Source organism: Brassica napus, chromosome A9 (genome assembly GCF_020379485.1).
Source record: "Brassica napus cultivar Da-Ae chromosome A9, Da-Ae, whole genome shotgun sequence".
Taxonomy (NCBI): Eukaryota; Viridiplantae; Streptophyta; class Magnoliopsida; order Brassicales; family Brassicaceae; genus Brassica; species Brassica napus.
This window is the reverse complement of record NC_063442.1, coordinates 791,769-804,912: the sequence shown is the minus strand read 5'-3', so window position 1 is coordinate 804,912 and position 13,144 is coordinate 791,769. Positions and strand designations below refer to the sequence as shown.

General features: G+C 36.2%; 3 protein-coding genes across 3 annotated transcripts; all 3 read right to left on the bottom strand.

The window, feature by feature from the left end:
• Positions 1 to 619: 619 nt before the first annotated feature.
• Positions 620 to 2,307, bottom strand: LOC106365642 (UDP-glycosyltransferase 72B1). Its single transcript, XM_013805088.3, is given in 2 exon segments — positions 620 to 2,001; positions 2,004 to 2,307. Coding segments are annotated over 2 exon segments (1,539 nt in total). The 5' UTR covers positions 2,293 to 2,307; the 3' UTR covers positions 620 to 751.
• Positions 2,308 to 6,686: 4,379 nt separating this feature from the next.
• LOC106365643 (protein trichome birefringence-like 26) lies at positions 6,687 to 8,483 on the bottom strand. The gene is given in 3 exon segments (NM_001316182.1): positions 6,687 to 7,483; positions 7,817 to 8,103; positions 8,225 to 8,483. Coding segments are annotated over 3 exon segments (1,299 nt in total). The 3' UTR covers positions 6,687 to 6,730.
• A 1,221-nt stretch (positions 8,484 to 9,704) lies between these two features.
• LOC125577646 lies at positions 9,705 to 12,889 on the bottom strand. Its single transcript, XM_048739167.1, has 5 exons — positions 12,503 to 12,889; positions 10,710 to 12,374; positions 10,486 to 10,546; positions 10,168 to 10,394; positions 9,705 to 10,080 (listed from the first exon to the last, which is right to left on the bottom strand). The coding sequence occupies exons 2-5, from the start codon at positions 12,326 to 12,328 to the stop codon at positions 10,023 to 10,025; spliced, it is 1,965 nt and encodes a 654-aa protein (XP_048595124.1). The 5' UTR covers positions 12,329 to 12,374; positions 12,503 to 12,889; the 3' UTR covers positions 9,705 to 10,022.
• Between the last annotated feature and the right edge of the window lie 255 nt (positions 12,890 to 13,144).

Here is a 13,144-nt window from a genome sequence, read left to right as displayed (position 1 = left end):
GTCACAAATCACGGTTACCATGCATAGTGAATAACAAAAGTTCAATCCTGTCATTAGACCATCCGCTTCCAAATTCAACTAAAACGCCTACTACAAATTCAAACAAAAAGCTTGCTACAAATTCAGACAAATGGACTCTGACAAAATTTATATCTTGAATTATAGTATATATTTTTCTTAAATATTATTATATCCATTTTGAAATAGTATATGTTTATGGGTTTTACACAGGTTAAACACATTTATTTGATTTTTTTATAAACAAAATATCACTATTTATTTAGTTAAATACAATTAGTAAATAGTTAAACATAATGCATATTACAAATGGTCTTAAGACATAAACGATAATTAATTTGTATTGACATTTGAAAATATTATCTAATTTAAAACCAAAAAAAATATAATATCAATTTGTTATAACAAGGTCTAAAACATTCATTTCAACGGGAAGCTAACATGGAACACAATGTATATAAGTTTTTGCGCTAAATCACTAACTCAGCACACCGTTAGTAAATATCAATTATTTTGAAAATGAGAAAGTATTAATTGGACCATTTGTAGCACTGTACAGGTCTTAACTGCACCATGCATCTAAAGCTTACTTAGTTACCAATAAATCAAAAGCTAACATCATTAAGGAAAAAGTAGTTGATGACACAAAAGCAGCAATAAAAACTATAAACATGCATAGACAAACACAACTGCACAAAACACATACGAGACACATACATAAACAATTTCATATTCAGTGCTTGCCATTTTGCACTAACCCTTTTTGGTGGTCTTTCCACTTTAATGCAACAAGACTAAGTGCCTTTGTAGAGGACCCATCATCACTCAACACCCTACTAGCTCCTTCCTTCATTGCCTTCATCTTATTCCTCACACATTTACCTTCTTCACCTTCCATTAATCCCTTAACCACTCTAACCACCTCTTCTCTTCTCACCACCCCATCCTCCCCGGCACGAGCCCTGATCGCAACTCGAATATCTTCGGCCAACGAAACCGCATTCATCTTCTGCTCAGCGTATAATGGCCATGCAATGAGCGGAACACCACTTACTATACTCTCTAGAGTCGAGTTCCATCCACAATGAGTCAAAAACCCTCCTGTAGACGAATGAGCTAGAATTTGGGCTTGTGGAGCCCATGAAGGGATCATAAAACCTCTGCCTTTGGTCCGTTCCAAGAAACCGGGTGGTAAATAGCTTAACGGGTCGGATTCGCTATGTGAATTGAAAAACGAAGCGTCCGCAACTTGACTCGGACTACGTATGACCCAAAGGAACCGTTGCTCGCTGTCTGCAAGACCAAGAGCAAGCTCATTTTGCTGCTCGAGCGTTAGTGCACCACCACTCCCAAACGAAACATACAAAACCGAACCGAGCGGTTGTTTATCCAACCACTTCAAACACTCGGCCTTTTCCACCCCGTTACTACCCTCTTGCTGACCAATGTTAACCAACGGTCCGATCGGATAAACCGGTGGTTTATCTAAACCCGGTTCTTGCAAGGCCTTGATAGCATTTGGCTCTAGCTCGAGAAAACTATTAACAAGAATCCCTTCTGCTTCTTTGTACCTCTTGGTGTTGTGGAGAAGCCATTTGTACGCGTCATTTTTCCGATCTTGAGCCGGGTCAAGAACATCTTTTCCAGACAACAGTACACACCCGGGGACCTTAACCGGTTCGGTTAACTCACCAAAGTCACACGACATCGTTTCGGCGAGTTTAGGAAAATGGAGAAAAAACGACAAGACGTTGGCCGTTGATGGGAAGAAAATATAAGGCGACACGTGGAACTCCTTGGCTACGTCGAAAGCGTCCGTACCAAAAAGATCGACGACGAGCACCGTCGGCAAACGCCCCTCCGCCGCGAACGTCTCGAAGACTCGCCGGAGCTCCGGGTTTGAACGGCTCACGGTGAGGGAGATGCGAGTCTCGATGCGAGCCGTCGGAGGGAGGTCGGTGAGGTCAGCGGGAGGGAGAAAGACGGGAGAGAGTCAAGAACGGTTCTCTGAGCTTTTGACGGTGGACCTTCGCCGACGACGATGAAGGTTACGGAGAAGCCGTGGCGTTGAACGAGTCGTTTAGCGAACTGCACGAGTGGGATGAGGTGACCCATTCCTGGACTCGGTATGATCGCAACGTGAGGCGCTTTTGATTCTTCCATTGATGCAAACTTTTTTTGTTCTTTTGAAAGTTTTATGATTGCGTAACTTTTTTTTCTTTCTTTTTTGTATTTGATGAGGTATTGAGTAATGGCTTTATATAGAGAGTGCATGTGTGTATCATATTAACAGGGGAAAATAGATTTTGTGATATTTATTATTTTATTTTTAGCCTTTTTTTGAAAAAAAATTATTAGCGTTTGTAGAATGTTTTTTTTGTTGTGGCCATGATATACTATGGTAGATTATTTGATTTTTTTTTAAGAGAAAAGGAGATTTCACAAATTGTAAGTCGTTTTCATGTATATGTAGTTTTTTATTTTCTGATAATTTTTTAATTGGTTTAATAAATAAAGAATCTTGAAGAGATTATGGATAAGATGTTCTTGTATATATAATTTTTTGGCATGCATTTTATTTTATTTTTAGCGTTTCTACAATGTTTGTTGTTGTAGCCATGATCTACTTTTACTAAATTATTTGATTATTTAGGGAAGGAGATTTCAGAAATTTGTATTTTCCTTTATGTTTAAGTAGTTGGCATATATATAAAATACTATTTATTTTTGAAATTTTCATAATTTTATGTAAAAGTGACTGAGTTTATACGTGTCTCAAACTATTATTGATATAATATTGTCTGTTCAATTATTGGGAGGGGTTGTGAAATTGTTGAAAAATTCAGTGAGGACCAGCCTTTTGTGATTTGTGGGTCAAAAATATGTGCGCGTGTGAAATGTCTTGGGCGCACGTGTGATATGTGATGCCATGCAAACGTAATGCTTGTGCAATGATTTTTATGTCTTCCACGAGGATATCCATCGCTCGTTTTTCTTCGTTATTATTGTATTTTATAGCAATTTCTCCTCTTTATCAAACATTTATTCTAAACATTCAAAAATAAAAACTCACATCTTCAAATATTTTGGGACATCATGGCGACGAGAAAAAAGCATATAATCATTCATCGATAGATTAGACTTTTAGCATATGTTTGAGTGAAAAAGGTGAAAGTGGGAATTATCTCAAAGCGCCCATAGTTATTGTAATGATTTATTAATTTGAATATGTCCCGCCAAATCACAATCAACAAAAAGCCTATTAAATCATTTTTTGTGGACGATGATAATCTTTATATATTTGTATATCTTTGTCAATTCGACGTGTGCATCAGCAAGTTATGATGAATATCATCTATTTGCCAGGCTAGAATTATAATCGGATAAAAGAAGAGTGACAGATGGTTGAAATATTCGAATTTAACAATTTCCCCTTCCACTTTCTCAAAATAAAGTTTGACTTTAGGTTGCATAAAGACTTATTCTTAGGTCCACCCACTAGGGTGAACTTCTAGGTTCACCAACCAATATGATTGTTTTATTTTATATCCGATATTTTTTAAAAACGGAAACAAAATATTGTCAAATTATATTATGTTTTTAAAATTAAAAAGTAAAAAAAAAGTAATAATTACAAAAAAAAATATTTTACGTCGTCAACATAACATTAAACCCTAAACCCTAAATTCTAATCCCTAAACCCTTAATCCTAAACCCTAAACCCTTGGATAAACCCTAAACTCTAGGATAAATCCAAAACTCTAAATCAAAATCACTATACACTAAAACATTCAAGCGTTTAGGGTTTAGGGTTTTAGTGTTTTTTATTTAGAGTATAGGATTTATCCAAGGGTTTAGGATTTACCCAAGGGTTTAGAGTTTACCCAAGAGTTTAGGATTTACCCAAGGGTTTAGGGTTTATCCAAGGGTTTAGGGTTTAGGATTTAGGGTTTAGGGATTAGGATTTAGGGTTTAGTGTTTTGTTGAGAACATTAAAAATATTTTTTTTTAATTCTTTTTTTTGTAACTATTATCTTTTTTTATTTTAAAAGCATAATATAATTTGAGAATATTTTGTTTCCTTTTTTAAAAGATATCGAATTTGAAATAATGAAATCCTATTGGTTGGTGAACCTAGAGATTCACCCTAGGGAGTGAACCCAAGAATGACTCTTGCATAAATACATCAATTTTTGTAACAGAATACATCATTTTTTACTAAGGCTCCGAATGGTGGTAACTACGGATTGAGCGGTGCGGGACAAGCGGTTTAAGTGCGGTGTGGTTTTAACAGTTATAAAAATGTATAGATATAAGGTATATATAAAGATTTTTGTTATTGTTAACTGCGGTGCGGAGCGAAAGGTGTTACCATTCGAAGCCTAAAAGGAATTGGGTTAAGAGTTATAACCCCCTTCGTTAACAGATGATTATATTCTACTAGTGTTATGTTTGAATTTTGATATGACCTAAAATATCTCTTGATGAATACAATTTGATTAACTCTTGCGTCCACCCATTTGCCTACTCCATTTGATAGTATATCTAAACATATTTCATGATACAAAAACCATTTTGGAATTAGAAAACAAACGTCACGGAACAAAATTCCTAATAAGAGATCAAAAACGCATTTTGCCAAACTATGCAATTATATGCTTCCAACACATTCATTCATATTTTTATTCTATAAACATTTATGGCATATTCGATTGCTAAAAGCTCATTTAAAGAACTTGTGTCAACGGTTTGAGGTTGATTAGTAAATGAAAGTTTGTGACAATAAAAATAATAAACGCTTATTCTAAATGCTTTGGGTCTGAGTATCCGTTTACGACTTCATGTAACTTGTGTTTGAATACACTAACTTAGAAAAACCGAGTCTACCAAGCTGTCGTATCAATACAAATAATTTCGTACTTAGACATTATATATTTTATTTATTTATTTGAGCGAGTTAAACAATTTTATTAAAATCCCTTATATATTAAAGGAGAAGCATTGTAATAAATGCATTCACACTATAATATACACGTGGCAGCCTCACAATGATTTGATAATAAATATGTTAACGCGTTCACACTATATTCATAAATGTGTTCACACTATATACTTTTTTATTTTTTTTAATATAAAACTTATGTGCATGGTTCAAATAAAACTTTGGATTTTTCGGTTCGAATCAAAACAAATAAGGAATCAAAAGCTAAACTATATATATATATTATTTTTATTGTTTACGGATAAAGTTGGGCAAAATATTTATAAGTTTTGATTCAATTCGTTATCCGTTTTGATTTGAACAAAAAAATATGGACATCGTAACTATACGAAGCAAATCAACTACTAAAATACAATTAAAAAAACAAATCACAAATACCAATATTTTTAGAAACGGATATCAAATTTGATCTGTTATATGCATATATATACATATATGTACAGAATTATATATATATATATATGTTATATATATTATAGTTTATATAAGTTTTACAATATTTTTATGGATTAAATTTATTATATTAGGTATTAAAATTTTAAAAGTTAAATAATATTTTATTTTTGTAATAAATGTTATTATTAAAATTTTCAATTATTTTTTAAATTTTATTTTATTTACGGATCAAATCAGATATTCTTTAAAATTCTAAATCATTTCGGATATCAGAGTCAAAGCCTTTTTAATTTTTAATTAATTTTAATTTTATCTTTCATGTATTATTTAGAACAAAAATGTTATTTAATACTAATTAACAATATATTTATATATTTATCATTTATTTTTATATACTTTTACATACATATACATGTGCACCTTGATGTGAACACTGTATAAGTATTTACCACCAGTGAAGTATCATTTTTTTTTGGAAGTTGAAACATTTTTTTTCTTAATGTTTCTTTCACTACCGACCAAATTATAGTAAAATGATTTGTCTTAATAATTTTTTTTCTTGAACTATTATCCATTTACAAACTATGAAACCATTGGTTCAACATGACGATTATCTAAAATTTATAACATGAAAATAAATAAATAATAATAATTTTTGGATTTTACCGAAAAAACTAAAAAACAAACGTTCTAACAGAATAAACCAAAATAAATATTAATTTAAAATAATGGTTATATTTTAGGAGATTAAAAACAAAAAAATAACTTAAAACCGAACCGATATCCAGATTAAATAGATTTGTTTTTTTTTTATTAAAAATAACAAAACTAATAATCACATCCTGCGCAAGGCGCGGGTTATTACCTAGTTATGTATTATTTGTTAAGATATGCCAAAAGATGCTGTAACAACCAAATGTTCGTCTTCGTCGTATGGCGTATGTCAATCGTGACGACTGCGTCTGCGAATAAGGGTTCCAACACGTACCTAAGAACGGGCTAGACTGCGTCAGCTTATGTCGTAAAACGGCACGGTGTTTTTGCATTGACATTAGCCTTAGAAAATGAAAAGGCGCAATAGATGTAACTCTATATGGTTGGTTAGTATTTCTGAAAGAAAAACAAAATCATTTATAACATAGGTACATTATTATTATACGTTTAAGAGTAATTAAGACCATTACAAAAATGAAAAAAAAAATATACAAATAGCATATACACGAACAAGTGGGAATTATAAACCGGAACTAACCACAAACAACACCGTTGTACATTTAACAGTCCAATGAACATTTGATCCCGTCATCTAAACCGTTACCGGTTAAGTATGGTCTCCACCATAACATCATTCCATGAATCAATCGGACCGGGTAAGCACCAATGCAGACAATCATTCTGAACACTGCTCTTAACCTTCCCTCCAGCAAAAGGATGCGGATGCCTGTACGGTCCCGGGTGCCCGTCTGGTCGGAGAAAAGACATCCCTGTCGTGTCCAACAGTCTAAAGTTGGTCGAGCCTTCTCCAAAATTCTGAAACACATCAAGCTCAACATCACGCATCACAGCATCAACTGTTTTTAACTTGGCCTCGGCTTCTTTAAAGGGCATCGTCCTGTTGCAGTACCCACCAGCGTTCCACTCTGCGGTTTCGAAATGGTCAGGTGTTGTGGTCCGGAACAGAACCAGGGGTTTGTGCGTTGAGTCACGGACGAAGTTTCGAACTAGCTTGAGGGTTTTGCGGTAGGAGTAATCGTATCCCAATTCTGTTAGGTTGTATCTACCGTGGCAGTAATGGGAGCCTGTGACTGTGTTGCTTTCGTGGAATATCGTTGCTTTGAGGAACCATTTGCCTCCGGAGATGACAACGTAGTCGAAGTTGGAGTACTGGTGAGTCCATTTGTGGTCGAGCTGGTCGAGGTAAAGATGGATATCAGAGCTGGTGCCAAGTGTTTCGGATTTGACAAGGAAAGGAGACCAGATGACAGAGAGTGTGAAGTTGTGAGAAGGGAATCTCCAGATCTTGGATCTGAACTCCTTGTCGTGGTAAATCTCCACCACTTCTTCTACCTAAACCGATAAACCATTAAGTTCTCAGTTTCTTGCAACCTAAGGAATCGTTCAACTGCTAATATCCCTCCATTTCACAAAAATAAAAATAAATATTTCACAAAATTTTAAGTTCTCTTTTTTTTTTTTTTTTTTTTTTTTTTTTTTTTTTTTTTTTTTTTTTTTTTAAATTTTAAGTTCTCTATGCATATTTAACAAATTAAATATATTTTTTGTTAAATTCAAGAAATGTTTATTAAAATTATTTGTTTATATTTATAGGAAGTTGTATTTAATTTAACACATAATGAATGTTTTTTTTAATATGTGTGTAAAAGTCTAAAAATCTATTACCTGAGAGAGGATGCAGATGAGAGACTGGACATGGTTACGAGCGATGGAGTCTCCAATGAAAGCCCACCATTTGTTCCTGACTCTGTCGAGAAACTGAGATGAACTGAACCTAGGGAGGTCACAGTCACGAGGCTTCCATCTCCAGAAGAGATAGTTCACATCAGGACGTCCGTTCAACATACAGTTCTGAAAATCCTGAATGTGAGGACATGAGTGATTGGTGTAGAGAGGACCCGCCGGATCAGGTATCCAATCCCCAGTGAAAAGATCACACTTTGGCGACGAAACTGCACACACACACACACATGGTGAACACTAAAGTTGAATCCTTTTCGATAAATTTTGAAACTTCAACACTAATTCTTGAAACCCAATTGGCGGGTAAAGCTTGGGGAACGAGAATTGTACCGTTGCCGGAAGGAGATACAGGCGAGGAATCAAGGGCGATGAAGATTGGAGGAGGGACGGTGAAGCTGGAGATGATGAAGTAGTAAGCGAGGGCGACGAGGGAGAAGTAGACGGAGAATTTGAGGAAGGTTCGAGCGAAGGAGGAGGTGGAGGAGGGAGCAGAGGAGGAGGAGGAGGAGGAGGCTTCGTGTAGAGTTTGTTCGTCAAAGTTGGCGCCTTTGGGGGTAGCCAACAACACTAATGTTAGTTGTTGCTCCATTGAAGAAGGGAAGAGAGACTGAGAGAGTGTGTTTGATGGTTTGGTGAAGGTACACTACTGAATGCTTTTATAGTCATTGTTTAGAGAGGGAGAGTGATGAAGATATTTTTAGTTCGACACTCTTATTTACTGTTTTGCCATTTCAGTCTTTATTTAGCTTATTTCTTATCAGGCACATTTTTAGTCGTCCTTGATTAGCATTGTTGTGAGTATTAATCTTGTCATTTATACTGTCCTGTCACATTTTAACAAAATTGGAAAGGATGTTAAATTATGGTTAGAGGTTAGAAAAGAGATTCTAGAGTTGTATAAAAAATAAAATTTTAGATTCTAAATGGTCTAATTTGTCCTGTTGTTTATTTTATTCGGATTTTTAGGAATAAGTTAGAGATTTTTTATTATAATGAGAAGGACATGCATTGCTTTTTGGTCCTCACGCCTCTTATCTCATATCTGGCTGGTGTTATCTCCACTGCATTTCGCTCCAACAATATCGACCTTTTCATGGAGCTTGGAACTTGGCAATCAACACTCATTTTGATATTTTGGGCTTGGGGGTCTAATGATTTTTTTGTTAGACTATAGTATTGAATATTGTTTTGAATTTATGATTAAAAATGAGAAATGCAATCTGTTTCTTTCTCCTCCTTTTTAATTGTAAACCTTTATTTGAAAAGAAAATTATAATTTTTTTTTTTGTAAAAAAGGCTTAAGGAAATTATAATTTTGTTTAAATGTTTGTAGAGATATAAAGAAACCTATAACTTCGATTTTTCAATGTGAAATTTGCAGGATACTCTGTGGACAGTAGCTCCGTTTATATCTCCCCTGTTTTGATCATGCTCGTCACAAGTTTGGTATCATTTAGTTTACAAAAAAAAAAAAAAAAAAAGAGTTTGGTATCATTTTGTTCTTTTTCTGTTTCTGTAGGAAATAATAATACATGAAAAAAAACGAACGGACCACGAGGCCAGTCAGATCAGTTTCTCTATCTTGTTTTATATCGATATTGGGCCCATGGAATCTACAGTCTGTTGTTAGTTGTCACGTAGTAAGAGCTATTTTAGAAACGTGAAAAACTAGTCCATAAGCCTAAAGAAAAATCATTACGATTAACCATTAACTAAACACTATAAATGTATCATTTGCGTTGTCCTCTAAACACCTGCGGCGTTAGAAGTCCATTTGACACATAAAAGACAGTACATGTAATGATGTAAATGTAGTTAACGGCCGTTTTGCCATTAATTAAAAACATATAAAAGTTGTAGGCAATTCATTACACACAATCTATAACCAACATCGACCAAGAATCACAAAACGGTTTGGTCTGCTTGGAACATGAAAAAGAAAGAAGAAATATTACAAACAACAAACCTTATACCAACATAACCCGGTTCGTATAAGTAAAAAAAAAAAATACCTAACCAATGTCATGAGTAAAAAAGCACGCTTTACATTTAGGGGAAAAAAAGAAGACAAATCAATAATATGAAACAGAACCATTTTGGTGGTGTTGTTGTTACTTGTGGGAGCTTTTCATGAAGCTAATGATCTTGGAACTCTCATACCAAACCCATGCTTCACCTTATCAACCCTGTTTCACAAGTTATTTAAGCACATTTCAACAAAACTTCAAACTTAAAAAAAGACTCTTATGTATTTAGTGTAATTATTGGCTTACGTTGGGGCTAATTTGCCAAGGCTTTTAAGCTCTTCCCCTGACTCTCCATCAACGACTCTTCCTGATATATCAAGGATGTAAGAACGGTTCTTGTCTCTAGGAAGACCACGACCGGCTAGTAACTCCAAGTCTCTCTTGTGAAGCTCTCTCCCATTCACATACACTTCTGTGTTCCCTGCACCGCAGTTATCCGGCATTGGATGATGGCTAAACTCCTCAATAAATGGCTGCACCACGCCAAACAACAACATGTAACTCATCAGTTTGATGATTCCTGATTCAATAACCAACTCAAGATAAGAATGTGAAGGCACTTACAGGTATTATACCCAGACAAGGTTTGCCCATTACTCCCCAGAACCCAGCTCTGTAGTCATACCTGAATCATAGACCAATAAATCAGAAACCGAAAAACACAAGGGACTCTGGCCATTGTGTCTCAGAGGTCCCAGTTCGAGTGACCGCCGAGACGAAACTAATATTATTTTGGGCCTCCTGGTACTCAAAAATAAAAAAAGAAAGGTTGAAGTTAATGGCATTACCAGTACTTTCCAGCTTGGACAGGTCCAGCTAACTTCTCAGCAGTGCTAACTCGCTCTTCAGGTATAAGATGTCCATTAACCCAAACTTCTAACAACTTCCCTTGATCATCAGTAGAGGACCTCGTTGTCACCTCCGTGGAGCCAGACTCGCTTCCTTTTCTACTTCTTGGTCTATTGTTATTGTTGTTGCTGTCTTCTCTTCCGTTTGAGTCTTCAGAGATCTCTGTGTTAGAGTATCCGTTGTAAGAAACCTCCGTCTCCGTAGCTAATGACTCAGGCTTTACCGAGTCTTGTTTCGTGAAAAACTCTTGCTTATCAGGCTTGTGATAACCCAACTCCGCCATCCCGTACGCGAGCGCAGCTCGGTTTACATTGGAATACTCAAAAAGTTCAAGGAGACTAGCACTCTCTGAAGCAGCTGGCTCTGTAGCTTTTGAGCCTTTAGCTCGTCTACGAACAGACTTGACCTCCTTCTTTTGTAGACTTTCACTGGAAATGCTCAGTCTTTCTACATCATCTGAGAGCTGAGATTCAGACCGGACGCTTTTTGTTGTGTTCTGGTGATTCCTTATTGGTTCTTCTTCTTCTTCTTCATCTTCATCTTTACGTGGAAAATCACTGCCTGAGTTGTTGAAATCAACAGAAGACTGTTCTTCCACTGCCACCACTGTGCTTCTATCCTCAACCTCTATAGAGACAGACTCTGTTGCTCCCTCATTACCAGAAGAGAAGACGAGTTTCTTCTCGACGATCCTGAAACTAATAACTTCAGAGCAAGCACCACATTGCAGCTTATGCTGCTGCCTCTCCTGAGCCAAAAGCTTCCTCTTAGGCAAACACAACAGCTCAAAGCAACTGTGACACGCTATAAAAGGAGCACCACCAGCAAGAGGATGGCAACGACGAGCGTCATCGTTAACAGAAACAGCTTTCTTAACATACCCACGAGGAAAAGCACCAGCACCAGCACCGCCCATCTCAGAATCAACATCACTAGGCCACCTAGCGTAACCACCACCTCCTCCACGAGGATCTGAGGAGGTCACGGAGGAAGGGAAACTCGGACTGTTGTTGTAGAGTCTCTGGTGAGAAGAAACAGGGCTGTAGGGAGGCATGTCACTGTATCTACTCGGAGTAGGTGGAAAGAATGAACCCTGGTCGACTATATCAGCACCAATGTCAACGTAATGAGTTCCAGGATACGGACGAGGAGGGTAAGGAACAGGAGGCGGTCTTCTATAAGGGTCTTGATGATAGTGAACTGGTGCAGGGTAAGGATAAGGTTCTGGATAAGGATGTTGGTAGTAATAAGAAGGTCTGAGGAACTGCTGATTCTCGTTGACTACACTACCACCACTGCCACCACGAAGGAGGTGGTCTTTGATTGAGTCTAACCTTCTAAGAAGCTCAGCACGTTCTTGCTCAGTGTACTCGATAGGGTTGGTGGTGGTTGTGTTCTTAGAGGAAGTGTCTGAAGCGTAGTTTGGGTCAGAAAGGTCTTGGCTTTTGCCAGATCTTTGAGACCCGAGACGCGAGTGTTTCTCTTCGTCGGTTCTTGAAGAGCCAGCATCTGATCTACTACCATCTGGGTCGTATGCATCATCTTCTCGTGACCTCATCAAGACTGCTTTTTTTTTTTCAAAGGGTTTTGCTTCGTGATTTCAACTGCAATTATATATCAAATAGATAAAATTCGAAAATCTCAGATCGAAAAGTTTCAATTTTGAGTTGATGGGCACCAAGCAACTATCGAGCTTATCATCAGTACACCAAAATTGAATAATCAAACGAACCTTGAATTCTGATGATCTCCGGTTAATCAATAGACCAAAGCCTTTAGATATAATCTCTTTTGACGCCACCAGAGAGTTTTGTTTTTGTTGTTAAGAAGTAAATGTCTGCGTGCTTACTACCAAACTTGAGCTGTAATGTTTTGATTAAAAATAATTATTATTTTTCTCGCATTTGTACTTCTGTTTCTGGATGATAAGATTTGAAGGAAAATAAGGGAGGAGGAGGATGAAGGATTAAAATCAAACTTGTGATAGTTTTTGATTTGATAGCCTTCTTTTAAGTTTTGTGGAAAATTTTACTTTTGAGGGGGCGCGTCCGTACGTAAGCGCGTGGAAGGCAGAGTATGAATGGAGGCTGAGTTGAGAGGATTGACTAGGTCTCGTTGACCCCAATAGATAAGCAGACCACGACCATATATATAAATAAAATTATTAGTTTTTTTTTTATAAATACAATGTGAATATGATTGTTTACCGACAAGTAGTTTAGTTAAATACATTTTATCGCAAAATTCCATAGAAGTGAACTACAAAGAATATTCATTCATTTTATTAGGAACAAATAAACGAAATTTCATTTACATTTACCGGTGGTTTCATGTTCAAAACATTTCCAGATAAGTGAACTACAAAGAATATTCA